Source organism: Polistes fuscatus, unplaced genomic scaffold (genome assembly GCF_010416935.1).
Source record: "Polistes fuscatus isolate 324 unplaced genomic scaffold, CU_Pfus_HIC Scaffold2, whole genome shotgun sequence".
NCBI lineage: Eukaryota > Metazoa > Arthropoda > Insecta > Hymenoptera > Vespidae > Polistes > Polistes fuscatus.
Genome location: NW_025113096.1, coordinates 3219218 through 3245468, shown reverse-complemented (window position 1 = coordinate 3245468; position 26251 = coordinate 3219218). Strand labels below are relative to the sequence as shown.

At 36.3% G+C, this 26251-nt stretch overlaps 5 protein-coding genes and 1 non-coding gene across 6 annotated transcripts; 3 read left to right on the top strand and 3 right to left on the bottom strand.

The window, feature by feature from the left end:
* Positions 1-8339: 8339 nt before the first annotated feature.
* Positions 8340-13376, bottom strand: LOC122517127 (centrosomal and chromosomal factor-like). The gene has a single exon (XM_043635502.1). It carries the CDS (start codon positions 11485-11487, stop codon positions 9838-9840), a length of 1650 nt encoding a protein of 549 aa, XP_043491437.1. The 5' UTR covers positions 11488-13376; the 3' UTR covers positions 8340-9837.
* Positions 13377-14671: 1295 nt separating this feature from the next.
* On the top strand, positions 14672-17257 carry LOC122517126 (probable ATP-dependent RNA helicase DDX56). Its single transcript, XM_043635501.1, has 5 exons — positions 14672-14858; positions 15404-15847; positions 15940-16199; positions 16270-16462; positions 16538-17257. Exons 1-5 carry the CDS (start codon positions 14766-14768, stop codon positions 17213-17215), a joined length of 1668 nt encoding a protein of 555 aa, XP_043491436.1. The 5' UTR covers positions 14672-14765; the 3' UTR covers positions 17216-17257.
* A 70-nt stretch (positions 17258-17327) lies between these two features.
* On the bottom strand, positions 17328-18305 carry LOC122517125 (protein PBDC1). Its single transcript, XM_043635499.1, has 4 exons — positions 18160-18305; positions 17937-18002; positions 17807-17866; positions 17328-17746 (listed from the first exon to the last, which is right to left on the bottom strand). Exons 1-4 carry the CDS (start codon positions 18178-18180, stop codon positions 17393-17395), a joined length of 501 nt encoding a protein of 166 aa, XP_043491434.1. The 5' UTR covers positions 18181-18305; the 3' UTR covers positions 17328-17392.
* A 296-nt stretch (positions 18306-18601) lies between these two features.
* LOC122517121 (ras suppressor protein 1) lies at positions 18602-21363 on the top strand. The gene is made up of 8 exons (XM_043635497.1): positions 18602-18837; positions 19322-19372; positions 19437-19557; positions 19632-19750; positions 19839-19921; positions 20568-20682; positions 20763-20895; positions 20975-21363. Exons 1-8 carry the CDS (start codon positions 18693-18695, stop codon positions 21057-21059), a joined length of 852 nt encoding a protein of 283 aa, XP_043491432.1. The 5' UTR covers positions 18602-18692; the 3' UTR covers positions 21060-21363.
* Positions 21364-21625: 262 nt separating this feature from the next.
* Positions 21626-21707, bottom strand: Trnas-gcu. The gene has a single exon. It is a non-coding gene; the product is annotated as a tRNA-Ser (tRNA).
* Positions 21708-22345: 638 nt separating this feature from the next.
* Positions 22346-23973, top strand: LOC122517120 (tubulin alpha-1 chain-like). Its single transcript, XM_043635496.1, has 4 exons — positions 22346-22581; positions 22676-23505; positions 23581-23744; positions 23844-23973. Exons 1-4 carry the CDS (start codon positions 22407-22409, stop codon positions 23971-23973), a joined length of 1299 nt encoding a protein of 432 aa, XP_043491431.1. The 5' UTR covers positions 22346-22406.
* The last annotated feature ends 2278 nt before the right edge of the window (positions 23974-26251 follow it).

Here is a 26251-nt window from a genome sequence, read left to right as displayed (position 1 = left end):
CGAGACATCAAATAAGATGATGACGAGAGATATCTAAACAATTCGAAGAAAGTCGATACATTCGACAATAGATTCTCAAATACGATCCGCGATACGAATGTGTCTATATATAAAGTGGGTTAGAAAGGGTAAACGGAATCGAATGATAGACGTATAAATTCTTCAAAGGTAAGGAAGAAGAGAACCGGAGTCTGATCCAAGGAAGACTATGCGAATGTCTCGTGATATTAGAAAAGAAGGGGCATCGTAACGAGGCTTCTTGGGATGAATGTGGATGAACGAGAGAGAAAGAAAGAAAGAAAGAGAGAGAGAGGAAGAAAAAGAGGTCGATTGAAATCTGGGTCGAAGCTTGCGATACGACAGACGAAACCTTTTCCAGGATAAAGGTGTACTTCCTTCTAGATATAGAACAAACGCGCTAAAAGGAATTCTCGCCAACTTGAAAATACATCGATATGAACATTTCAATAAAAGGGGAAGAAGAAAAAGTAATAAGATTTATTTATTTCAATATCGGTACCTTTATATCGTTATATCCAAAAGAGATTAAGATAGAGAGAAATAAAGTAATAATAATTCTGTATTATACGATGAGAGAGATGCAACGATAAAGGAAAATGTTAAAATAGAAATGTCCCACATATATATATATATATTTTCGTCCGTATCCGATATTACGAGGGTTGGCCTTTTCCTTCAAAATCTAACATTACTCTTCGAATAGTTCGAACCCATTGTACGTATACTTGACGCGGATTCATTGATAAATGCACTTCGGGATAGAGAGAGAGAGAGAGAGAGAGAGAGAGAGAGAAAGAGACTGATGCAAATAACGTACAACGTTTTGAGAAAATATAATGCCAACGATAAACGTAAAATATGGCCTCGGATCGCTAAGCGATATTCTCGAAAGCGTTGAAAACGAAGTTGGACGACACGCGTGCTGCTGTTGTCCCCTTTGGATAACGGATGTGGGTTTGCTACGCGTGCGTACCACCGTGACGTCGTCGTCTATGTCGTCGTTGTGTCGTTCTCGTCCGTTGTTGTTGGTTGGTTGGTTGGTTGGTTGGTTGGTTGGTCGTCGTGTATATCGTGTAAGTTAAAAAGAGTCGAAAAAAGATAGAAGAACGTCGATGTAAAGAGGAATAGAGAAAGAGTGAGGAAGAAGGAGGAGAATGAATAGGAGGAGAAGGAGAAGGAGAAAGAGGAGGAGGAAGAGAAGGAGGTGGTGGACGAGGAGGAGGCACATATCTTTAAGGCAAAATACAAGGCACGACATACACGGCGATGACTTTGCGGAAAGGCTTGAGAAGCCATTATTATCGTCATATTCGAAGTTACTCGAACATGTCTTTTGACAAACTCTCAAAGAGACTGACTTGGAACATAAAAGCAATAAAAAAAGGAAAAAGGAAAAAAAGGAACGAGGAGAAAAAAATAAATAAAACAGACTAGTTGGTAGCCTAAAAAAATGAAAAGAGGAGAGATAAATGGGTAAGTTGAAAGCAGATCGTTTGAAAGAAGAGAAAGATAAAAAGAGAGATAGATATAGAGGTAGAGAAAGAGATAGATAGAGAAAGAGAAAGAGAGAGAGAGAGAGAGAAAGAGAAAGAACAACGTTTGACCGTGGCGCATAATAATTCAAGAATTTCCGAAATGGCATTCCGAGAGCAAGTAGGGGAGCACCCTGTATGCATAACGACGTCGACCCACTGCGTACCATTATCGACGGCACAGTGGAGAGCCTGTTCTTCGGGATAACTATTATGCTACTATACACCATCATCGTGAAAAAATTCTCTACTTCGTATTTTGACAAAAGTCAAAGCTTGCTCCTCCCTTCTCTCCTATCGACCCCGATAATTCAAATTTTTCATTAATTTCCTTTTGTTTTCTCTTATAATAATAAAAGAGAGAGTAAGTTTATTCATTCTAACTAAATATTTAAATTGGTTACTATAGAATATGTGGTTACTTGTTTAAAAGACTATTAAAAATACGGATGAAGAAGTATTATATTATAAGAAGAGACGTACAATATTCGAGCGGATTTGTAAATATTCTAAAAGTTTTTCCTTAAATAACAAGGTATAAAGAAAGTAATAAATAGAGTAGGACAAAAAGAGAAAGAGAGTGGGAGAGAAAGAGACAAAGCGATCGAAGAAAGTACGTACGACCTTAGCTGAGAATCAACTTTTCCATGACGTAATATGTGTGAGACGGATAGACGATTTTTATTAGTTATCGATCGCATTAGGTAAGTACGGAAATAGAGATAGGTGGTGGTGGGTACGCGTTCATCGATCGCCGATCGGATATATCGATTGCCAATTGACATTCGGTAAGCTCGATGACGAGAAAGGTAACAATGTTGAGAGAGTTCTACGTTCGATAATTCGAAACGTTAGAACTCTGAAGCAACCAGAACGCGGATTTTATGAACGCCCTCGTTCATTCTTCTTTTCTCTTTCGTCCCTCTATTTCGTCGTCCCTTCGCTAACTGTTCTTTCTATCCCTCTTCCTTCATTCTTTTTTCCACGAGGGCTAGGAGAACAAGCACACGTTGGTGTATAAAATGAATGAAGGGAGAGAAAACCCACCATTGTCGTTTCCAGAAGATAGTACCGGTTGTTGGCCAGCCCAGTCCTGAGAACGAAAGAGTATAAGAGAGAGAGAGAGAAAGAAAAAGAGTTTCATGTTGGCATGACATATGGATGAAGAAGATCCGACATGTTCGAAGCCTCAAACGTCCACGTATTTTATTCGTAAATTCTTCGAACGAGAGAGCTCCGAATGATATCGCATTATCCAGGTTTGTGTACGTGGGTTAAAAGAAAAATCATTTCAAATTCGTTTTGCCAAACTGCAAAGATTGTATGGTTAATCATTTCTGTCCTCTGTATTAATTTTTTTTTTTTTTTTTAATCACAGAAGACAGACAATTTTTATTTGTAAAAATATTCGAGTTAAGTATAATTTAAATAAAAGACTATATTTTAATAATTAATTCTTCACTTTATATTAAAACTGTATAAATTAGAAGAACTTAGAAACCGATTGAATTTCGTTTATAAGAATAATATGTAAATTTAATATATATATATATATACACACGTAAAACATAAAATATATGTACAATCTATACAAGAGAGAACGTAAAGTATAAAGACAAGCAAGATGGTTGTCCGATATCAAATATATTATTATAAAATAGCATATATATATATCATATACGTTCGATCGTTCCAAGTGAAATTTCATAGTGATTATCGGGCGTATCCTTTCGAAGGGAAGCGGAATTTTTTTCGTGACGATACCTTCTTCTTTCTCGAGGCTTTAACATCGACCGCCACCATAGGTTTCGAATAACGTGCAACGTCAGCGTTCGCAAACTGAAATAATTATGCCCGGTGTCCGACGGCGCTTTTCCACGCTTCGAACGACGAGATAGATAGAAAGAGAGAGAAAGAGAGAGGGGGAGGGAGGGGGAGGAAGAGAGAGAGAGAGACTCGTTCCCTACGGACGAGCAAAAACAGCAGGACGGAAATGCTACGCCACGTGAAAGACAGACAGAGACAGACAGAGAGCGAGAGAGCATGAGAGAGAGAGAGAGAGTGAGAGAGAGCCAGCCGAGGGTAAGTGCCAGGAACGAAATGCTTTTCGACGGAGGCGTAGCGTCTAATTTCGAGACCAGCCGCAAAAACTCATTACGGTTCTCCGCGTACATCACCGTCGCCTCAACTTGCCTCGCCCCGCTTACTTTGTAACGATCTCAAGCTAATACTCTCTCTCTTTTTCTCTCTCTCTCTCTCTCTCTCTCTCTCTCTATCTCTCTAACTCTCTGTGTCCGTCTATCCGTCTGTCTGTTTCTCAAAACGATCGCAAACCAAACGAAAATTTTCGAACGTACAGGCAACTCTTGTGAAGCTAACGTTTCATAAACGTGAACCTCTTACATATGTCAGTGTAGCAAAGCAGAAAAAAGAGAGAGAGAGATAGAGGGAGGAAAGAGGGAGAAAGTAAGCGAAAGAGATAGTAGACTTGAAACTCGAAAACGATGACAAGGATGGTTATGCAGAGTCTTCGTCGTTGAGTTCTAAGAAAAAGAGAGAGAGAAAGAGAGAGAGAGAGAGGGAACCCGTTGTGTGGGCTCTTATTCACGTTTTGTAAAGAGGCAAAGTCGAGGTCACGACCCACTGTGAAACCTTTGCGAACAACAAACGTCTATTCTTCTACGTACATTAGATATATATATATATATAGAGAAACATGTATACATGCATGCATATATACATAAATACATACGTACATACGTGCATACACAGTTCCTCTCTTAATTGCCTAATGTCGACGTCATATTATATAACGAGTTCAACGGGGGTTTCAACGAGATACGATAATGCTCCCTCTTCCTTCTTCCATCGTCGAGTAAATGTCGGCGGACGAACGTTTAACCTCGGCCATCCCGTTCGATTTCGAACAGGAAATGCATCCCTCCGTTATGATCGGCTCGTTAAAAAAAAGAAAGAAGGAAAAAGAAGAAAAAGAGGAAACAAAATAAAACAAACCGAGAGCTAGAATAAATGTACTTCCCCGTATAATGGGGTGTTCAAATAATAGATAAGAACGATGTTCTCTTTATTCAATCTGTCTCTATTTCTGTTTTCTTCTCTCTCTCTCTCTCTTATAATTCTATTGTTGTTAATTATTATACGTAATATCTTGATACAATTGAATAAAAGATTCCAACCTATAATTCTCTCTCTTTCTCTTTTCCTTTCTTTCGATTCGATTTGCATGCACGTGACTATTCGCGAGCACGCACCAAGCAGCACACGATTCCAATATCCGTGACGTAACAACAATTCCTCCTCTCGTGTTTCTAACTAATTGTAAGACTGCAGGCCGATCCGTACCTCCTCCTAGTCGCGTGATTCGCAAAGAAAAACCATATCGTATAGTTGCTTTTAGCAAATTTACTTTAAAACCCAGCGTTTTAACGTTCGACCATGTGAACAAAAAATAACATACGAAAATTATTTTTGAAAATAGATTTGAATGAAAAAAAAAGAAAGAGGAAGAAAGAGAATAATAAAAAGAAAATACAAAAAATAAAATCAAATAGAAAGATCAAACGGAGTCGAATTATTCTTCTCCTTCTTCTTCTTCTTTTTTCTTATTTCACCTCTTTGCCCTATAAATGTTTATTTCAATATATTTTTTCGCGCTATACCTCAAAAGTTTTACGTAGAAAAGGCCTGAATCTCTAACTGAAATCTTTGGTGGCATCAACGAACAACGATCTAGAACGCGGAGCATGACTCTAGCGAGGAGAGACTACTTTTATATGTATGTATGCATATAGAGACGTATAACGCACACACATACATACATACGAGGAGGTTGAATGAAATTACAGTCACGTCTCTACCGCGCTACTCTTGTAACCTCTCGAAGTTTACACAACGTTAGATGTCCTCCTCTTTACAGCACCAACCCCTCCACACCAACTTGAATTCTTTCTACAAAGCGGACCTTGTTCAGCGCGCGTATACCGCAGAAATTCCATGCCGTCTATGGAAACGTTCTATCTATCTCTCTTTCTCTCTCATTCTTCTCTTCTTCCTTTCTCATATTTTTATTTAATTTTTTTTTTTCTTCTTTGCTCTTTATTTTTTCATTTTATTTCTACTCTTTTACCTTAACCACCATTCCTCTCGCAAATGGGGAAACGAAATTTTAGGCACGTTCGACAAAATACGATATCAGGGTGATTAAATACAAAATATATATATATATATATATCTTCGATAAATAATTACGATATAAAATATTAATAAAGTACAATATATATTAGGGTGTCCCATAAGTTTCTTCCTTTCTTTTTTTTTTCTTTTTTATGCGAAATCAATAGACAATATTTGTTGTTTAAGGTTGATTTACTGTGTTATATATATGAACCGTTCTGCTCTATTACCTTCTTCCATCTCTCGGGAAACCTCATTATGTCCTCTTTCCAAAAAATTGTCGAGACTTACTTGCAAAATATTCATCGAGGTGCGTTTTTATTTCGCTTTAGGATTTGCGACATTTATCAAGGAGAGAATTTTTGAACGAGAGAAACAAGTAATAATCGGATGGGGCAAGGTCTGGGGAGTACGGAGGATGAGGTAGAACGTCCCAATCAAACTGTAAGAGTTTCAATCTTACGGCCAACGCAACATGCGGTCTTGCGTTGTCGTGATGAAAAACGACACCTCGTCGGTTCGTACCGATTCACATATCCCATTTTGATTAAATGATTATGTACCGTTGTCTTGGGAATGTTAGTGGGATCCACTATTTCGCGTACACTATATCGCGGATTTTCAGCGAATGTACACTTGATGAGGTTCGTATCCGTCGTTGCTGGGCGGCCGCTGCAGTCTTCATCTTTCAAATCAAAATTGCCAGCTCTACATTTTTTAAACCAATTGCGAATGGTTCTAATAATCGTAGTAAGGACATGGTTCTAATAATCGTAGTAAGGACATCTGCAGTGTCCTTTACACTACTACCTATTTTAAAGCAATGAAGCATAACAATGCCGCAAATGCTTCTTTTGGCTATCCATATTGAACGGCTTAGAAAATTATTTTAAAAGAAACTTTGTCACCAACGAAACGTACTTTGACAAAGCTGCGAGACGATTGAAATCGATTCCCATAAACGGACAATAGATAAGCCTGCACGCTTACGAACATATCCGGCTCGAGGTCATACATAGCGTGGCACGGAAAAAACTTATGGGACAACCTAATATATATATATTAAAAATATATTATAAAGAAAAAAAAAACGAAACAAAAATTACGCTATTGGATAGGAAATTCCATTCTTTATAGTCATTGATAAGCTCGTAGAAAACGTGAAGCCAGTGAAAACGTAATAGATCCGAGAAAAAGTCTCTCACCACCCCACTACCATCACCATCACCGCCACCCATGTGTTTTACCGCGTTTTACGTAGTCGCACGCACATACACACTACCCATAGATAAACATACACGAAGATGAGAAGAGTACGTATATAACGATCGATAAATTACCGCTCCGATCGAGCAAAAACCGAACTGTTGACGACACTAAGACAGACAGACAAACAGGCAGATAGATAGAACGAGTGAAAGAAAAAGAGAAAGAGAGAGAGAGAGTGAGAGAGAGAAAGACAAGCCAACGGAAACGGCGTTGCGTTGATACGAAGGAGTACGTCTCGAATAGCAAAAAGAATATAATACGCGCTGTCACGTTTCTTATCCTGAAAGGCAAAAGAGAGACCCCGTGCCGCAAGTGCAAGGAGGATGCGATTGGTGTTTTTGGAATACAAAGTTGTTGCATATGCCGAGTTCAGGAAGCTCTGGGTTTCGTCTGGGTTTCGTTTTTGATAAATTCTCTCTTTCCTCTATCTAAATATGTCTTTCTCTCTCCCGCCCTCCTCTCTCTCTCTCTATCTCTGGCTGCCTGAACATGTCTCTATCTTCAGTCTGCCTGAATGTTCTGTCTGTCTGAATCCGTCTATCTCGCTCTTTCTATCTGCATCAATAATATATCTCTCTCTTTCTTTCTTTCAACCACACCCCCATCTCTCCATCTCTCTATCCTTCCTGTCGGGGCCCAGTATATTCTCTCTCTCTCTGCCTCTCTTTCTCTTTCTCTCTTTCTCTCGTCTGGTTTCGCCTCGGCTCAGCCATACCGTCGGTGCGGTCGTGCGGTCACGTTGATCGATCGTTACCGTGTAACGAAATACGGTCCCCGCCGTCCGTTTCTCCTTGAGCGCGCTCTTTGAAAAAGGGCGCAGGACGGAGGGAAGAAGAAAAGAAAAAAAGAATGGAAGAATGAAAGAAAGAAAGAAAGAAAGAAGACGAAGAAGAAGAAGAAAGAGAAAGAGATAGCTGAAGAAGAGCAGAAGGAAGAGTAAGAGAAGGACAAGGAGAAGGAAAAGAAGGAAGAGGAGGAGAAGGAGGAGCAAGAGAAGCGAGAGGAGCAGGAACAGCAAAGAGGAGGAAGACGAGGAGGAGGAGGAGAAGGAAGAGGAGGAGGTGGAGGAAGAAATCCAAGACCGTCTCGGCTTTCTAGGGAGATACGTCGTCTTGGTAGAGCGAGGAGAACGGATAAGGATGCCTGCGGGCGTACCTACTGACTGCTGCGACGTTCCACCGGCGCAGCCGCGGTCCTTTTCGTCTTTCTCTCTCTCTCTCTCTCTATCTCTTTCTTACTTTCTGTCTGAGTTTCTTTCTATCTTTCTTTCTTTCTTTCTTTCCTTCTTTCTTTCTTTCTTTCTTTCTTTCTTTCTTCCTTTCCTTCCTTCCTTCCTTTCTATACTATTATACAAGCTTATTCTATCTCCTAGAAACCTTCTGTCTTTCTCTCTTTCTCTTACTGACTAAAAATCGAACGGCACACGTCGAGAAAAGAAGCCCGACTTTAGCTTCCTCTTCCACCTTCTTCCATCTATCTCCACTCCTTTCCTACCTCCCTCCTCCCCGCCCCATGCCCCCCCTCGCCGCCCTAATCTAGCATGATCGATTCCTAGAAACCGATCGAAGAATTCTGAAAGTTGCTTAGTAGCAGTTTAGAACGCACGCGTTCTATCTTCATTTCGCAATATTCTTTTATTCTTTTTTTTTCCTATACTACTTCTTCGAAAAATTGTTGATCGACTTGGTTGTATGTAGTTTATTTTATTTATAAGATTTGCAATTACTCTTTTTTTTTAACGTATTTCTTTGTTAAATAGTATTTTAATCATAATTACATATTAATCGAAATATTGTAAATTATTAGATACGAATCTTTATATAAGTCGATTGAAAATTGATAAAATCTTCGAACGAAGGAAGGAATCTCGATAATCTTTTTTTTTTCGATTGAAAAGACTTTATCGTGATTTAAATTGAAACGAAAAGGAAAAAATGAAAAGAAAAAGGAGGGGAGAAAGGAATATAGAAGGTTCAGGAATTTCATCGACGACGACGACAGAAGGGACCGATCATTTCTGTGCGAAAGTAGACCGAGCGAAATCCGGTGGAAATACTGCCTAAGCCATGGAAATCGATACGGTTACACGATTACCGTGTTCGTGGAACGACGAGGATATTCGTCGTCGGTCTTCGGCCGTGACGGCACGTCGAATTTCAAAGCGGATAACACACAGAACGAAGAGATGTGTATACGTATATAGGTGGGGGGCCGCGAGCTAAAAGCTTGCCAGAGATTCAACGAGAATTCTCTTTCCTAAGGTCTCTTTCTTTCCCTCTTCCTCTTTCTTGTGCAAACAGCATCTTCCAAGTACCTGAGACATGCCAATAGAGTAAGATGATGTTTAAAAAGAAAAAGAGAGAGAGAAAGAGAGATAGAAAAAGACTGCAGGTGGATGGAAACGTTCGATCCACAGGGTCAACCATTTCAGCTGTCTCCCGCTATAACACATTACTTCTCTTTCTCTCTTTTCTTTTTCTTTTTCTTCCTTTTTTTCTTTTTTTAAACATTTTCGAGGACATTTACACTACACGTCATCTTTTTTCCGTCTACCCGGTCGACCATCACCAGCTGTTGTGAACTTAAGCTCTCCGTCCTGGAAAATTACAACGAGATAGGAATATAAGGTTGACAAGGGTGAAACGTTAAAGAGGGTAGGATCTGACGAGGGTTGGGTCTTCTTCTGCGTAGAAGGAGTAGGGACAACTTTGTGATTACCTTTTCACGATACCGGAATGAAGAGGTTAGTGGCGTCGAAAGGAGAGATCGATTCTCCGAATGAACGACGCATTGGCTGATCAGAGAAGCCGTTCTCGATTGTCTAGCTTTGGGGTAGGAGAGCGTGATAACCGGGCGTCTCGTAGAAGCCCGCTGCTTGAAGGGCATGCAATGAGGTCGCGTGATGCCTATGTATCGCACCGGCGTACACGCTAGAAACGGCACTGGACGTGACGCCGTTGGAAGCACTGATGGTGGACGAGTTTATGGAAGAGGAAGAAGAGGAAGCCTGCTGCCCGAGATGCGACGTTGTTCGCGATAATAATGTCGAGGTTGGTCGCCTGTAAGGATGATGCGCTAGGACGGACGCCGTAACTGAACGATGATGACTCGATGAGTTCGAGCTGGTCGATACGCTATACGCTTGTTGATAACTTGGCCGTAGGATACCGGATACCGAAGTGGTCGTTGACGTGGCAGACGAAGAGGAGGAACTTCTGTCGCTTTGGTGAGGTTGCTGTTGATGAAGTTGATGCGTACGATGATGATGATGCTGTTGCTGCTGCTGCTGTTGTTGTTGTTGTTGTTGGACCTGCTGTTGCTGTTGTTGCTGTCGATGCTGATGGTTATGGGCTCGCATCGCCCGGAAGTAGTGTTGATAAATACCTGATATAACTGCCTTTTCGTCGGCAGAAATGAGGTCGGAAGCCGAAGTTGTCGGCGTAATCGAATTTTGAGATTGCTGCTGCTGCTGCTGTTGTTGTTGTTGCTGTTGTTGTTGTTGTTGCTGCTGCTGTTGCTGCTGTTGTTGTTGTTGTTGTTGAACCTGCTGTTGCTGTTGTTGTTGTTGCTGTTGGTGCAGCGGATGAGTTGGATGTGTTCTATGCTGAGTGTGGTGAAGCGCGTGTTGCTGTTGTTGCTGCTGCTGATGTTGGTGACGTCGTTGCTGTTGTTGTTGTTGAGCCTGCTGTTGAGAAACCGCAGCAGCGGCATTGAGTGCGGCTCGATAGGAGGCAGCTACGGCGACTGAAGACATCTGGCCGTTGGTCGAAGATATAAGGCTCGTCCCGAGAGCCTCGGTGCTAGGTGCAACCATCGCGGCGGTACATGCAGAACTCGAGGAAACGGTGGAGGTAGAGACGGATGATACGACGGTGGCTGGTACTGCTACTGAGGCAACCGCAGCGACTGCCGAAGTCGCTGAAGAGGCGGTGGTACGCCTGGAGATCCTTCTCGAGGAAGAGGAGGAGGATATCGAGTGGGTGTTCGTCGGTGGTGGTAGATTGTTGACGAAGGGACTTCTTCTTTCTCGTTCGGCTCGTCGATAATAGCAGGGGTGTATCATGAGCAGGGGCTCGCCACCACCGGGCGGTGGCTTCGCTTGGCTCGGTAGTTCGTACTCGACGCTGCAATCGACGTGAAGTGGCTGGGAATAGTCCTTGTAATCCTTGTAAGTGGTTACTGCTACGGCCGCGGCCGCTGCAGCCGTCGCCGCGGTGCCGGTACCACCGCTTGCAGCGGTCGAGTTCGAGCCGGGTCCGTTGGCGGCAGCAGCAGCAGCAGCAGCTGCGGCTACGGCGTCGAGAATACCGCTTGAGCCGGCCGGTAGAACCGTCTGCCCGGGCGTACCGCAATTCGAATTAACGGCATGATGATGGTGATGATGATGATGATGGTGATGATGGTGATGACCGTGGCCATGCATCGTAGTACCACCCACCACCGATTCTTTTTCGTAGCAAGCGGCGGCCATCTTGAAAAGAGGGAGATAGAGAAAAGGAGATCCCTATCTGAAGGAGCTGGAGGAGGCTAGAAAATATATATATATATATATTTATATATAATATATATATTTATATATAATATATATATATATAAAATAAGGGAATAGGACAATGCGCGCTCGCGCGTCCTTTTTCTCTTCTTTGCTCGCTATGCTCTCATCGTGTCAACGACGAACGATACTTCGTCTTTTCTCTTCTCTCTTTTTCCTTTCCTCTCTTCCTCTTCCGGTGTCACCTTCCGCGCGTAGTCCACCGAGGCACCCACAAAGGCACCCTCCGCCCACGCGGCCTGCCTAATACTCGCGGAATCGTCGTGGCCGTAACGATTACGATTACAACGACTACAAAGACAACGACGACGACGACGACAACGACGACGACGACAATGCCGAGATTCCTTTCGGCGAGAAACTTGAAGAAATTTCAAATCTTGTTCCTTTAGCTCTTTCTTTCTTTCGTCTATCAGGATGCACTCGAGTGCAACAATGATGACAACGATTAGGGATGTAAACGGTGACAACGACGTAGACGACAGCAAAGTTGAATCTATGTCACGTCAGGAGGGTGATACCCAAGGGTTGGACCAACAACGTATATCCAACTCCGAGGAAAGCCCTCCTCCTCGTGGAAAGTTAGATTTACCAAGTCGGTACATGCGTTATCGCATATTCGACAAAAAAAAATTCGCGTTCCAAAGGAGAGAACCAACGAGAAAGTGAGCCTATATCTATCTCTCTTCGGTCCTTTCCTCTTTGCCTCGCCCACCGGCAATCCAACGTCACGTTCTTACGTTTTCTTCTTCCTTCTCTTCTCTTCTCTTCTCTTCTCTTCTCTTCTCTTCTCCACTTCTTCCTTTTCTTCTTTCTCCACCTCCTTTCTTCTAAAACTCTTTCTCCCTCCGACGTTTTCTCCTTTTTTCTCAAAGGGACCCTTCACCGTTTCGTCCAGACGAAAGCTTTGTACGAGCCTCAAGCATCTCGTCTTCCTTCGTCTTTGTCCTCGCGAAAGATCGTTCTCTCTCTCTCTCTCTCTCGCTCTTTCTCTCTCTATCTCTCTCTCTCCGAGTATAAAACTACACACAGCGCAGCGCTGTTCCTTCCGCCGGCTGATTCCCACGGCTCTTCGACGAAACGTTTTATCCGTCGGCGCGGTCCGTCGCGACGACGTCGGCCGACCTTCGACGAGACGAGCCGAGAGGAAAGACGAGACGAATAGGGCGTAGCGTTCGTTTACGCGAGGGGGCGATCGTGCGCGCGTCTTCCTTCGCGATGCGACCGTATTATCGACGATGCTTGCAAACCATTAAACCGCCCTTCTTTCTTTCTTTCTTTCTTTCTTTCTTTCTTTCTTTCTTTCTTCCTGCCTTTCTTTCTTTTTTCCTTTTTTCCCTTCTTTAAATCTTCTTTTCCTTTTTATCTTATCTGTCTTGTCACGTTATGACAACGATTGACATTGACAAGAGACAATGTTCTATAACGATAGCCTTTCTTCTTTTTGTTATACCTTTATTATTGTTAATTATTATTACTTTTCTCTGATAAGCCCAATTTGCTTAAACGTTAAAAATGACGTTAAAACCGTTTGTTTCTTCGTCGTATTGTGTCGTCGTCGTCTCGTCGTTATTCGGCTATTGTCGTTTTGCACGCACTCGCACACACACGCACACGACGTAATAACACATAGAGGCACACATAGAAGCACTCTCCCGCATGTGACAGCGCGTAAACGCGGCTGCGAACGATATCGAACATCCGTCTCTTTTCATGTGTTAGCACGATGCTCCCGTTCATCCACCACAATCGTCACGCGCTGACTGCCATCCTACGACTGAGGGACGTGGTCTTTCTCAACCCGTGCCATTGATACTGTACCCCCTATCTTTTCGCAACGCCCTCTTTCTTCCCTCGATATACTCTCCTCTATATACGTAAATTCGATTTGTCATGTGCTCTAAAACGATTTTCGTTATTTTACCTGATCAACATTTCCCAAGATTTTATACCTTAGGACACGGACCTTTTCTATCTCTTATCCCTACTCTTTTTTTATTTGTCCTGTCATCCTGTCATCCTTAAAGTGTTATTTTTAAACCCTTTTCAAATATTCTATTATACCTGGCTTTTTGCTTTCAATATTGTTCTATTTCAAGTTTATTCTCTGCAAGAGAATTCCTGAATTTTGTAGCACTTTTTCGGAATTATTTCTTCTTTCCTCTTCTTCTTCTTCTTCTACTACTACTACGAACTACGAAGTTCGAAATTGTTCCTGCATATTTTTTAAAACGGAATGATGCTTTTTTGTTATTGTAGTATTCGAAATCACGGTTTTTATTTCTCCATAATATGCCGAAAGAAAGTTTCTTCTTCGAAATTTTAAAAAGTGTGCTCTTACAATTGGTGGATCTTTTCACTAGACCAATGGAGAATGATGTACTACCTTAAATGGTGATTGTAATTTTGATTGGTTATTTACTGTTTATTTGTAACAATACGAGACGAATAATTTATATTTATTAATATTCATTTATTTTAAACTTCACCATATGATATCGCATATTAAGATTTTTTGTAGATTTTTAATTTGTACTATTGTTTTACGTTTTAATGTTCTTGTTTATATATTATTTTGCAATAAAATATTTACTTTTGATTAATATTTCATTCTTTAAAAGTATTCTAAGAATAAGTAAAGTCATTAATTATATTCAGCAAGATTAATCAATTCAAACTGTTGATGCAAGTGTTTAATGTCGTTAAGGAAATTTTCTATCTTACCGCCTTTTACATGTAACGTGCTGTAAACCAAAGAATACAGAATTACATAGAAGCTCGCAAGTCCCCTTTTTTGTCTACCTAGTTTTATTTTAGTTACTACCGGGACCACCAGTAAACGATAGTAGGTAGATTGTTGTGGGCGATAGTGTAGATTGTAGGTAGAATGTATTCTTTGATAGATTGTACCGTTCTTTGATAGATTGTACCTATCTTTGATAGTTGTATTGTTCTTTGATAGTATTGTACCGACATCACGTTAAGTATGTACTATTGCCCCTGGTGGTCCCGGTAGTAACTAAAATGAAACTAGGTAGATAAAAAATGGAACTTTTGAGCTTCTATGTATTTCTGTTTCCTTTAGTTTAACACATGTAGCTACCCTGCGAGGTTGTATGTACTTCTGTCTTCTTTGATGTAAACACACGTGCTTAACCTACAAATTTGTTTAGTTTGTTTTATAATATTTATTAATCATGTCTTCGACTGAAATAAATCTAATTGAAGAAAATGAAGATGAGAATTGTACATATTTTCATGAATATGGACTAGATGATAGAATTTTGAAGGTAAGTAGCTAACGAAATATAGAAAATGCGCTTTAGAGGTTATGTTTTGTTAGGTGCAGTGTAAAAATGTTTAATGAATTAATATATACATTTCTTCAATAGGCGTGTTCGGCCGAACTAAGTCCTTAGTAAACTTATTAAGTTAGTCAGAATAAATAAAATTTTGTTCTGAGTGTCTCAGCACTGCAGATTTTTGCCTGGACACACTATCTTTTGCTACTATTGTCCTAACCTATTTGTTTATGTTCAAAAAATTTCTCGTGTGTTGGCAATATTTCTTATTATTGTAATGAATGAGATTTAAAAAATTCAAAATTTTATGCTACAATAGCTGTGAAATATTAAATAAAATGGCGGCATAAAAAATTTCTTAGTATCTATATAATGGCGGCATAAAGAAAGTTTCTTTGTGTCCCGGCCAAAAACTTAGCACAGTACTCTTAGTAACTTACTAAGTTTACTAAGGACTTAGTTCGGCCGAACACGCATAATGTGATCCATTTTTTATATTTTATTTATGATCTCTAATTTTATTTATTTTATAGGCTGTTGCCAAATTAGGTTGGATGGAACCTACGCCAATACAGGAGAAAGCAATACCGTTATTATTGGAAGGGAAAGATGTTTTAATCAGAGCTAGAACTGGTTCGGGTAAAACTGCTGCATTTGCAATTCCATTAATACAAAAGATATTGTCTAATAAACAAACTCAAACAAAGCAAGAAATTAAGGGTTTGATTCTGACTCCTAGTAAAGAACTTAGTAAACAGATCTATGATGTGCTCATAGATCTTACAATAAAATGTGGCAAAGATGTACGATCTATTAATATTAGTCCGCCGATTAGTTTTGATGCTCAAAAATCATTATTACTAGAAATGCCAGATATTGTTGTATCTACGCCTAGTAGATTGTTGCAACATTTAAAAGCTGGAAATCTTTCTTTAATACATAGCCTGGAAACATTGGTAATAGATGAAGCTGATTTGGTAAGAATGAACTTCATATGTAAAAATAATATATTAATATAATTTAAATTATATTAATATACTAAATATTAAATTTTTCTTTTATTTAATAGGTCTTTTCCTTTGGTTATGAAAAAGAAGTGAAACAGATTATGAATTATCTGCCAAGAATTTATCAAGCTACGTTAGCATCTGCAACATTATCCGAAGATGTCTTGGTATTGAAAAAATTAGTTTTACATAATCCAGCAATTTTAAAATTAAAAGAACCTCCATTAGCTCCACCAACACAATTAGCACATTACGATCTAGCTGCGGAAGAAGATGATAAGGCTGCTATTTTATACACTTTATTGAAATTACATTTGATTAGGTACTTATTAGGGAATATACTACAATTATATAAAGAAAATCATTGAATAACAAATTCTTTATTTTTGCAGAGGGAAAACTATTATATTTGTACATACTGTTGACCGATGTTATAAATTGAAGCTCTTTTTGGAACAATTTGGAATACCAACTTGCGTACTTAATTCTGAATTACCTTCAATTTCTAGATGCAGAGCTATTACACAGTTTAATTGTGGAATATATGACATAATAATTGCATCCGATGAGAAAGCTTTAGAAGAGGTAATTAATATATTTCATACGATAACTTAAAGTTTATCATTTTTCTAATTATCGATGCATTTCCTTTTTTTTCAGGAACACTTAGCAAATGTCAAAAAAGGAAAGAGAAGAAAAGATAAAGAATCGGGTGTAGCTCGAGGGATAGATTTTCAATTTGTATCAAATGTAATTAATTTCGATTTTCCGCTTGATGTTAACTCTTACATACACAGAGCTGGTCGTACAGCACGAGGAAAGAATGAAGGAACAGTTTTAAGTTTCATATCAATAAGAGAAAGACCTTTACTCGAAGCAGTAGAAAAAGAATTGAAGGAATGCTATGGTCAAGATACTTTGTTTAAAACTTATCAATTTAAATTAGAAGAAGTCGAAGGTTTTAGATATCGTTCTAAAGATGCATGGAAAGCTGTAACTAGAATAGCTGTGCGCGAAGCACGTTTGAAAGAAATTAAACAGGAAATATTGAACTGCGAAAAATTGAAAACTTATTTCGAGGATTATCCAAAAGATTTGCAATCATTACGTCAAGACAAAGCTTTACATACAGTAAAATTGCAACCTCATTTAAAGAATGTACCAGAATATATAGTACCATCTACTTTAAAAGGTTTAATGGGAATGGGAAAAAGGAAACGAAAATTCAATAGAGAATTAGCGTCAACTGCTGCTACCCCTGTGAAATCAAGACATCAAGCACGTGCATTAAATCCTCTCATTAGTTTAGCAATAAAGAAACAGAAAAAGTCGGAATAAATTTTATATATTATTGTAATGCAAAATTTGTACAAAATAAAATGTTCTGTTCCTAATTTTGATAAATGAATAATGTTTTATTAAAATGTAGAATCTAATGATAAATGTATAAAAATTATGTACTTTTTTTAATTTCATTGTAATGTAAATTCCACATAAGAATATAATTATTATAAGCTAAATATTGTGGTTTGTTCTTTTGTATTTGCTTCGTATACCATCATTGAGACCTTCTCTATTTCTTGCTAATTCAATTGCGTAGAATTGAATTCTTGTTGTTAATATACTGTTTTTCTCTGAATATTCTCCTTCACAATCTGCTCTTAATAATGTTCCAAAATTATAATCCTCTACTGTACCTTTGAATTGTTCACAAAAGGGACGCCACTTTTGCTTTTCTTCTTCTGATTTAAATTCATCCTCTATTATTTTATCTACCTTAAGATTTGGAAATGTTTCTCGAAATGTTTTATAAATTTGATCATCGTGAGGTGTAAGTCTCAGAAGTTTAGGATCAACAGAACATAAAATCTAAAACACAAAAGAGCTATTGTTTCCTTTTCATCTTTGAAAAAAAAATATATCACCTACATTGAAATAAACTTCTGCGTGTTCTATTGCTTTCATTGTCCACATTGCTTCCACTGATTGCTAGAAATAAATATAAAAAATATAAGATTTTAAAAAAAGTAATTTATTTTCATTATTTAATTTTACTCACATCATTTTCAAATTCTTCTGCGGATCTAGAAAGTACACTAGAGCCAGCTAACAGTTGATCAGCTGTCTACAAAAATAATGTTATCCTTAGAATTAAATTTAAATGTTAATCTATGTATATATACATATACTTAAACATCTTATTCATATTACACTTTTCTTAAATAGGTTAACATATGTAGCATCCCAAAATCGTATAATTTTATCTTTTAAAATATACATACCACGTTTCCAAATTGTGTCATAACGACAAGTTTAAATTAACGAACAGTAAATTAATATACAATTTATTTTTTTGACGATCTATAATATAACCTTCGTTGAAGTTATAAACCAAATATGCCTATCACCACGAACAATACACGTGCTAAATGAACTTGGATTAACTATTAATTGAGATCCACTTTAATTCATATAATTGAAGTATTAATATATAACAAAAAAATTCATTTTTTTTCTATTTATCGTAGAATACATCAACGATTTGAAAATTTAATAGAATATTAATGTATTTATTTATAATGATATCGATGAAATATAAAAAAAAAGGATTTTGAATTTACCGCGTGATGGTTTGACCAATCAAGATAAAAAGCCATTGCGCATACGCGAAATAGAATTTAACCATAACGGTAATATACCTAGGAAGTTCCTAAGTAAGGAATTGTGAATAGTCACAGCTCCAGCAGCGACAAAGTCATTACATATGGTTTTATTTAAAACTTTCTGACGTGGTGCGGAAACGATTGCGCGCGCAATGAATCAAGCACCAGTATCGTGTATTCCTGCCGGGAAGATGTCAAAAGCAAAGAAAGTGCTCGATGAAGCACGAGAAATCCGAAATCCTGAACTGGATCTCGTCGACAAGGGCATTGCATCGTTCGAGGAGATGCCAGGATTGCGTGAGTCTTTCCACACTGTATCACCCATAAGCTCTTTTGCCAAATTAGGCAACTAGTTGTGACTGCTTTTTTCGTCTTAACGAGTTTGGGAACGGCCGTGTGTCATTGCTCATCGTGTGGGCGTTCCTGCGCGCACGCGCCAAATTTGAAATTGTTGACAATTTCCCGAAAAAAAAATTTTCATTCTATTTATTTTATATTAACAAATTATTTGTAGGATCCGTTTTTTTTTATATATAGCGCTGGTTTATGTGCAAAGACATCTTTTGAGCGATATCACGTTGTAAAATATTATTATTATCGCAGTTTAAAAAAAATATAAAGAAAATATGTGAACGATTTTTAAAAATCTTATTCGAATATAGTCAAGTTAAAAATAATCCTCATATAATATGTTAATCTATTTATATCTGTATTTATATATTACGTGTATTATTTCTAATAGTTAAATAATAAATTTAATCTTATGTTATATCGATTGCAGTTAATATGATCAATATTACCAGATTATCATTGAGCCATAATAAAATACAAGGTAAGAAATAAATTTTATAATCAATGCCATTTCAAATAGTCTTGTAATTTACTATATTCTTTAGAGGTACCACCAGGCCTGGCTAATTTAGTCAATTTGGAGATATTGAATCTTTTTAACAATCATATCACCGAATTGCCTATTTCTTTATCTCAGATGCCAAAATTAAGAATCCTTAACGTGGGGTACGTGCCAATAATAACATTCTTCTATTTTTTATTCTAAATGTAATAAATCTATTTATTGTTTTTATTTATAGAATGAACAGATTAGATGTATTACCTCGTGGGTTTGGTGCCTTTCCAGTACTAGAAGTTTTGGATCTAACTTATAACAATTTAAATGAAAAAAATTTACCTGGAAATTTCTTTATGATGGGTAAGATTGAATTTTTAACCGGTAATGTACAATGCATATGATACCTGTGAAAACTTCTGAAGATTCAATGCCAAAATTAATTTCGTAGAAACTTTGAGAGCTCTCTACCTGGCTGATAATGATTTTGAGTATCTACCACCTGAAATTGGACAATTAAAGAATCTTCAAATTGTAAGATGATATTTATACTTATACGTACTATAGAACAGTCCCCTGCAATTAAATTTGCCATTTAGAATTTGATAAAATCAATTTTGAGGAGATTTTTATAATAAATCTTTGAGCCCCTTGACTGGATTATATTAACTACAATTAATATAAACTCTTTCTATATAGGATTAATTTATTATTTATATATCAAAAGCAATATACATAATATATGAATACTTATATTAATGTATTAACACATTGTATGCGGGCTATTATTAACTTGATTGCATCTGAATAGAATTTCAAAAAATAGTTTATATATTTTAAAATATAATAATGGTAATATTATCAATGATACTATTTTGTATAATTTCTTTTAAAAAATATGTTTTCGCATTTATGCCGATCATATGTAAAAAAATGTCTCCTACAAACAATATACAAAAAACGTTTTAATATATGCCCTCCCCCCTATTACAATGTGTTAAAAAAATTAATACGACATATTCATCGATATCAGATATGTGAGAAAGTTTCTTATAGGTCATTTGCGTTCATTTGATTCAATCAATTTTACTGATCACCCCGAAGCCTGGTCTATAGTGTGAATGAAGTACAAATGATAAAAGAACTTAACAAATATTCCTCCACTTTTATTCATTTGTAGCTCGTTTTAAGAGAAAACGATCTAGTTGAATTACCAAAGGAAATTGGAGAATTGAGTCGTTTAAGAGAATTGTATATACAAGGAAATCGTTTAACCGTTTTACCTCCAGAGTTAGGTATGCGAAAACATTTTGAAAAATTATATAATCATTTTTTCTATGTCTCAAATAAAATATATTACATTTTTCCCAAACAGGAAATTTGGATTTAGTGAGCAACAAAGCTGTATTTAGAATGGAATTTAATCCTTGGGTAACACCAATCGCAGATCAGTTACAAGTCGGTATTTCTCATGTAATAGATTATATTCGTTCAGAAACATATAAATAGTAAGTGTAATCAATTTGGCAAATATTTATAAATCTTTCAACCATTTACGATGTTTAAATATGCTATTTTCTTTTATAGCGTTTACAGTCGACATCAAAACGCTAAAGGACCGCCACCTCCAATTGAGAATGATAAAAGCAAAAAAATTTCACGTGCTCGTTGATATAAAAAAATATTTGATATGCTTAATGATCTAACACTAAAGATTATAATTTTTAATCTGTTCACTGCCATTAATCTCGTTTGTACGACGACTTGTAACTAAAATCAGGGATACTAGTGCCTTACATATTTTTTTTTATGTATATTTTTTAACGCTATATAGAATATTTCACGTATTTATTAAATGTAATACGAATATATTATATGAGAATATGTGTACGCAAAAGATCTAACATAATTTGAATAACAATATCATTGCATGGCTGCGATTAATGTAAATATAAGATATATTGTATTTTTTAAATAATAAAATATATTTTACCGATTGAAAAAAAATGAATTGTAACGTTTTTTTATTATATCTTTTTAACCATGGGCCAGCATGTGTTTTAAAAGTAATGGAAAGCTTCGTAAAAACCATTCTTCATATATTAATTCTTTAATAATATTATTAGAAGCTTGAATGATAATAATAATGATAATAATAAATAATCGTGAATATAAAAAAAAGGTGTAGGAAATATTATTATAGTAGCAAATGTTAAAAGAAGTACAAAAAAATTAGATCGACGAGGATGGGATTCGAACCCACGCGTGCAGAGCACATTGGATTAGCAGTCCAACGCCTTAACCTCTCGGCCACCTCGTCTGTTTTGAGGCTGATGAAAAAATTGCACAACAGGGCCAGTATTCGTTAGACAAAAATTCAACCATTTTTTTACGATTATAAATCACTATTATAAATATTAATGTACTTGTCTCTTACTACTGTCGATTTAAACTTAAAATATTAAGCAATTTCGTACAATTACAAAATTATAATTAAAAATATAATTTATCAATTTTTTTCTTATGTCACAAATTAAACTATATATATATATATATATTATATGATATTATAAATAAAAAAAAATGTAAGATTAATTTCAATCGTTACACCAGTTAGAAAAATCACAACACTATCGGTATTTCTCTCGGCAACCGAAACAAAATTTGTTTAACATGATACAACTGAACAGTCTGGCTTGGACATCCGAAACTTAACATCGTTCGTTCGTTCCAATACGATTTCATTTAACAACTATCAAAATGGTAAAAAATATATTAACAATTTTACGATATCTAAAGTTTAGTCAAGCGTCTCAATATTTACAAATATAATTTTCTATTAAAACGTTGCTCGAACGATTTTTTCATATCCTTTCCATAATCATTAACACATCCTACATATATTCTAATTCAAGATTGTTTAGAAATCAATTTTAAAGATAAAAAAAAACAGTAAAAAACAAATTCTCCCAATTAGCGCGAAGTGCTATCCATCCACATCGGCCAAGGTGGTGTACAAATGGGTAATGCATGTTGGGAATTGTATTGCCTTGAACATGGTATACAACCCGATGGAATGCTTCCAGCAACAGCTTGTACGAATGACGAAGGATTTCAAACGTTTTTCAGTGAAACTGGGGGCGGAAAATACGTTCCTAGGGCTGTTTTCCTCGACCTTGAACCTACCGTAATAGGTAGTAGAACTTGAAAACCTTTCAGACTTTTATTTTCTTTTTTCTTTTTATAAATAATATATAATTAAAATAAAAAATCAATATATCATTTCAGACGAAGTTCGTACTGGTACTTACCATCAGCTCTTTCATCCGGAGCAATTGATATCCGGGAAAGAAGATGCTGCGAACAATTATGCACGCGGCCATTACACTCTTGGAAAAGAAATCGTAGACCTGGTGTTGGATAGGATACGCAAAATCGCTGATATGTGTGCCGGCCTTCAAGGATTTCTAATTTTTCATGCATTTGGAGGTGGTACCGGTTCTGGATTTACCAGTTTACTAATGGAAAGACTCTCGATGGATTATGGGAAGAAAGCTAAATTAGAGTTCGCTATTTATCCTTCCCCACAAATTTCAACAGCCGTTGTCGAACCGTATAATGCAATTTTAACAACTCATACTACTTTGGAACATTCCGATTGTGCATTCCTCGTCGACAACGAAGCTATTTATGACATATGTAGACGTAATTTGGATATCGAGAGACCAACTTATACGAATCTGAATCGATTGATCGGTCAAATCGTATCATCGATCACAGCATCCCTCAGATTCGATGGTGCACTCAATGTTGATCTAACTGAGTTCCAAACGAATTTGGTACCCTATCCTAGAATACATTTTCCTTTGGCCACCTACGCCCCAATAGTTTCGATCGAGAAAGCCTATCACGAGCAATTGACTGTCATGGAATTAACTTCTGCTTGTTTTGAGCCAGCCATGCAAATGGTCAAGTGTGATCCACGTAGGGGAAAATATATGGCTTGTTGCCTACTCTACAGGGGTGACGTTGTACCAAAGGACGTGAATGCATCCATTGCGACTATCAAAACTAAACGTGCTATACAATTTGTCGATTGGTGTCCAACTGGTTTCAAGGTTAAATATTTAATATTTCTTTTTCTAATCAAGATCCATTTTTGTCTACAACTTTTATTTTTAATACATTTTTAGGTAGGTATCAATTATCAACCACCGACTGTGGTACCGGGTGGTGATTTAGCTAAAGTTCAACGCGCGATGGCAATGTTAGCTAATACGACAGCTATCGCTGAAGCTTGGACTAGATTGAATAGAAAATTTGATCTTATGTTTGGCAAACGTGCTTTTGTTCATTGGTAATTATATTTTACCGTAATATGATGTTCTTGTGTTATCGTACATATTTATAAAAAATATATATACTTACTTATATTATTTTCTTGATTTTTTCGCAGGTACGTCGCAGAGAGTATGGATGAAAGTGAATTTAACGAAGCCAGAGAAGATCTTGCTGCTTTAGAAAAAGACTACGAAGAGGTTGGCATGGATTCTACGGAAGGTGGCGAAGGTGGAGAAGAAAACTAAAATGTTGCATGAGAGATACGAGGGCCTTTTCTTTTTCCTTTTTTTTTTTTTTTTTTTTTTCGTTACAATTAAGTCACACAGAAATCGTATTTTCGAGAGGTTCTATATTGTCTATCTTTTTATTATTTTTTTTTCTTTTAACCCCCGTCATCATCATCGCTGGAATGAACGAACTTGTTCAGCCGATCAATTTTTTTGTAAAAAAATATTTTTATATAATCAATTTTGTTAATCGCCCTTCGGTTTTTTATTTTTTCGACGTTCCTGTACATTCGTTTCTTAGGTAGTTTTTCTTTTTTTTTTTTATATATTGTACATGATTTAATATATTAATTTTTTTTTATATATATATATATTTATCGATACACAAGCTTGTATATCTATGTTTATAGAAAATAAATCTACGTATAAATTATTAAAACGTCAAATATGTTTCTTCATTTATCTTTGCGTTGAATTTTGAAGAAATGATTCCTGAAATGATAAACGAGAAAGATCGTACAAATGTGAATAACAACTTTGTAGAGATATTACAGGCTCTTTATTGTGTAGAACAGCACGCAGCTGCGTAGAATTATATTACATATGTATAAACTTTTATCGGCATCGTTACACGTAGCTTTTTTATTTTTATTTTTAATCTTTTTTTTTTTCTGAGAAACTCTTATATCGTACATATAACATCCTTTTTTTATTTATTTTTTTTTTTAATTTTATCTTATTCCTTGTGTCTGCGTGCTTTAATAATCATTCTTTCTTCTCCTCACACATGTTCTCTCTTCCTTATCTTTCTTCTTAAAAAAAAAAAAAAAAAAAAACTGACGTAAAAAATCGAACATAGATTTTACTTTTATTTTATTTTATTTTCTTGTAAAAAGAAAGAAAAAGGAAAAAAACAAGGTAATAGAAATAGAAAGTGCCCCTGTGTATATGCGTATGCGACGTGGAAAGAGAGGACGTAGTAAAAACGTTTGTCGAGACGTATGTATACAAATTATGTATAATCTATGTGTTTGTGTACATATGTGCGTATCGTGGGATATGTCGATGCAGAATTTAGAGACATACAATTATCGTGTCGTTAATTCTAAAATATGGTTCTCGATGTTTTTCACTATCGAAAATCCATGGTTTTTTTTAGATCTTTATATTTATTTTTCTTTCTCCTTTTGCATGGATGAAAATGGAAACAAAATACATATATTATATATAAATATATATATGATGTGGATGTGAGTGTGTATGTATTGACTGTTTTAATGTAGCGAAAAAAATTAAATTGGTATATGGTAATATGCTGACAAGAGGATGACGACAATAACGTTTACTGGCGATAATAATAATAATAATAATAATAATAATAATAATAATAATAATAATAATAATAATAATAATATTAATAATTATATAATAATACCATAATAATATCAATAATAATAATAATAATAATAATAATAATAATAATAATAATAATAATAATAAAGAAGATGATAGTGCTTATAATAGTAAATATCGTTACCAAGTAAATCCTCCCACGCAATAAAACCCTACCACTGTTTCCTTAGACGATACTCTTAGCTATTTTTTGTTTATTTTTCTTTTTTTTAAATTTCTTTTCTTAATCAGTGAATTTTTGGGAACATTTCTCCACCGCAAGTTTTTCAATTCAACACCTTCAGCTTCTAACTTCCGCCTTCTCCTCATCGACAAACGTATATAATCTAGAAAGATAGCTCTTTTTTATAAACTCTTAGTTGCGCCTCGTCGTAATCTCCATCACCCCCCCTCCTCCACCCCTTCAACCCTCTCACTACGCCCTGTACGAATGCATTCGCGCGACGAACGATAATTAAACTTTCTATCGCATTTTATATACCATATACTTTTTTTTCTAATAATAAAAATGTCTTTAAAAAGCGTCGCTTTCTGTTCTATTTTCATTTAATTCTTTTTTTTTTTTCTATCTTTTTGTTGTTGTTGCGTTTTTGTTGTTTCGCATTAATATTCGATTAAAACTTTTCATTTAAATGCACCGAAGATGCACAATCGATATTTTGCAAATATTTTTTAAGCCTTTCCTATAAGATCGGGTCCTATATCTTTATTTTATCTCTTTTATCTCTTTCATCTTTTTATTATCTTTTCGACTCCTTTACTTACAAACCCTCTTACCACCACCATTTATCTCTTTCTTAATCTTTTTTGCTTATTTATTTTTTCAATTTCACACCTACACACGCACAAGTATACACACATTCATATACAAATCTCCCCCTAC

Coding starts and splice junctions, on each gene's coding strand:
- LOC122517127 (XM_043635502.1), bottom strand. CDS start 11,487: ATGGCCGCCGCTTGCTACGAAAAAGAATCGGTGGTGGGTGGTACTACG.
- LOC122517126 (XM_043635501.1), top strand. CDS start 14,766: ATGTCTTCGACTGAAATAAATCTAATTGAAGAAAATGAAGATGAGAAT. Junction 15,848..15,939: donor TAATAGATGAAGCTGATTTG/GTAAGAATGAAC, acceptor TTTATTTAATAG/GTCTTTTCCTTTGGTTATGA. Junction 16,200..16,269: donor TTGAAATTACATTTGATTAG/GTACTTATTAGG, acceptor TTATTTTTGCAG/AGGGAAAACTATTATATTTG.
- LOC122517125 (XM_043635499.1), bottom strand. CDS start 18,180: ATGACACAATTTGGAAACGTG. Junction 17,867..17,936: donor CAGAAGAATTTGAAAATGAT/GTGAGTAAAATT, acceptor ATTTATTTCTAG/CAATCAGTGGAAGCAATGTG. Junction 17,747..17,806: donor ACGCAGAAGTTTATTTCAAT/GTAGGTGATATA, acceptor TTTGTGTTTTAG/ATTTTATGTTCTGTTGATCC.
- LOC122517121 (XM_043635497.1), top strand. CDS start 18,693: ATGAATCAAGCACCAGTATCGTGTATTCCTGCCGGGAAGATGTCAAAA. Junction 18,838..19,321: donor CGAGGAGATGCCAGGATTGC/GTGAGTCTTTCC, acceptor TATCGATTGCAG/TTAATATGATCAATATTACC. Junction 20,896..20,974: donor CGTTCAGAAACATATAAATA/GTAAGTGTAATC, acceptor TTTCTTTTATAG/CGTTTACAGTCGACATCAAA.
- LOC122517120 (XM_043635496.1), top strand. CDS start 22,407: ATGGGTAATGCATGTTGGGAATTGTATTGCCTTGAACATGGTATACAA. Junction 23,506..23,580: donor GGTGTCCAACTGGTTTCAAG/GTTAAATATTTA, acceptor ATACATTTTTAG/GTAGGTATCAATTATCAACC. Junction 23,745..23,843: donor AAACGTGCTTTTGTTCATTG/GTAATTATATTT, acceptor ATTTTTTCGCAG/GTACGTCGCAGAGAGTATGG.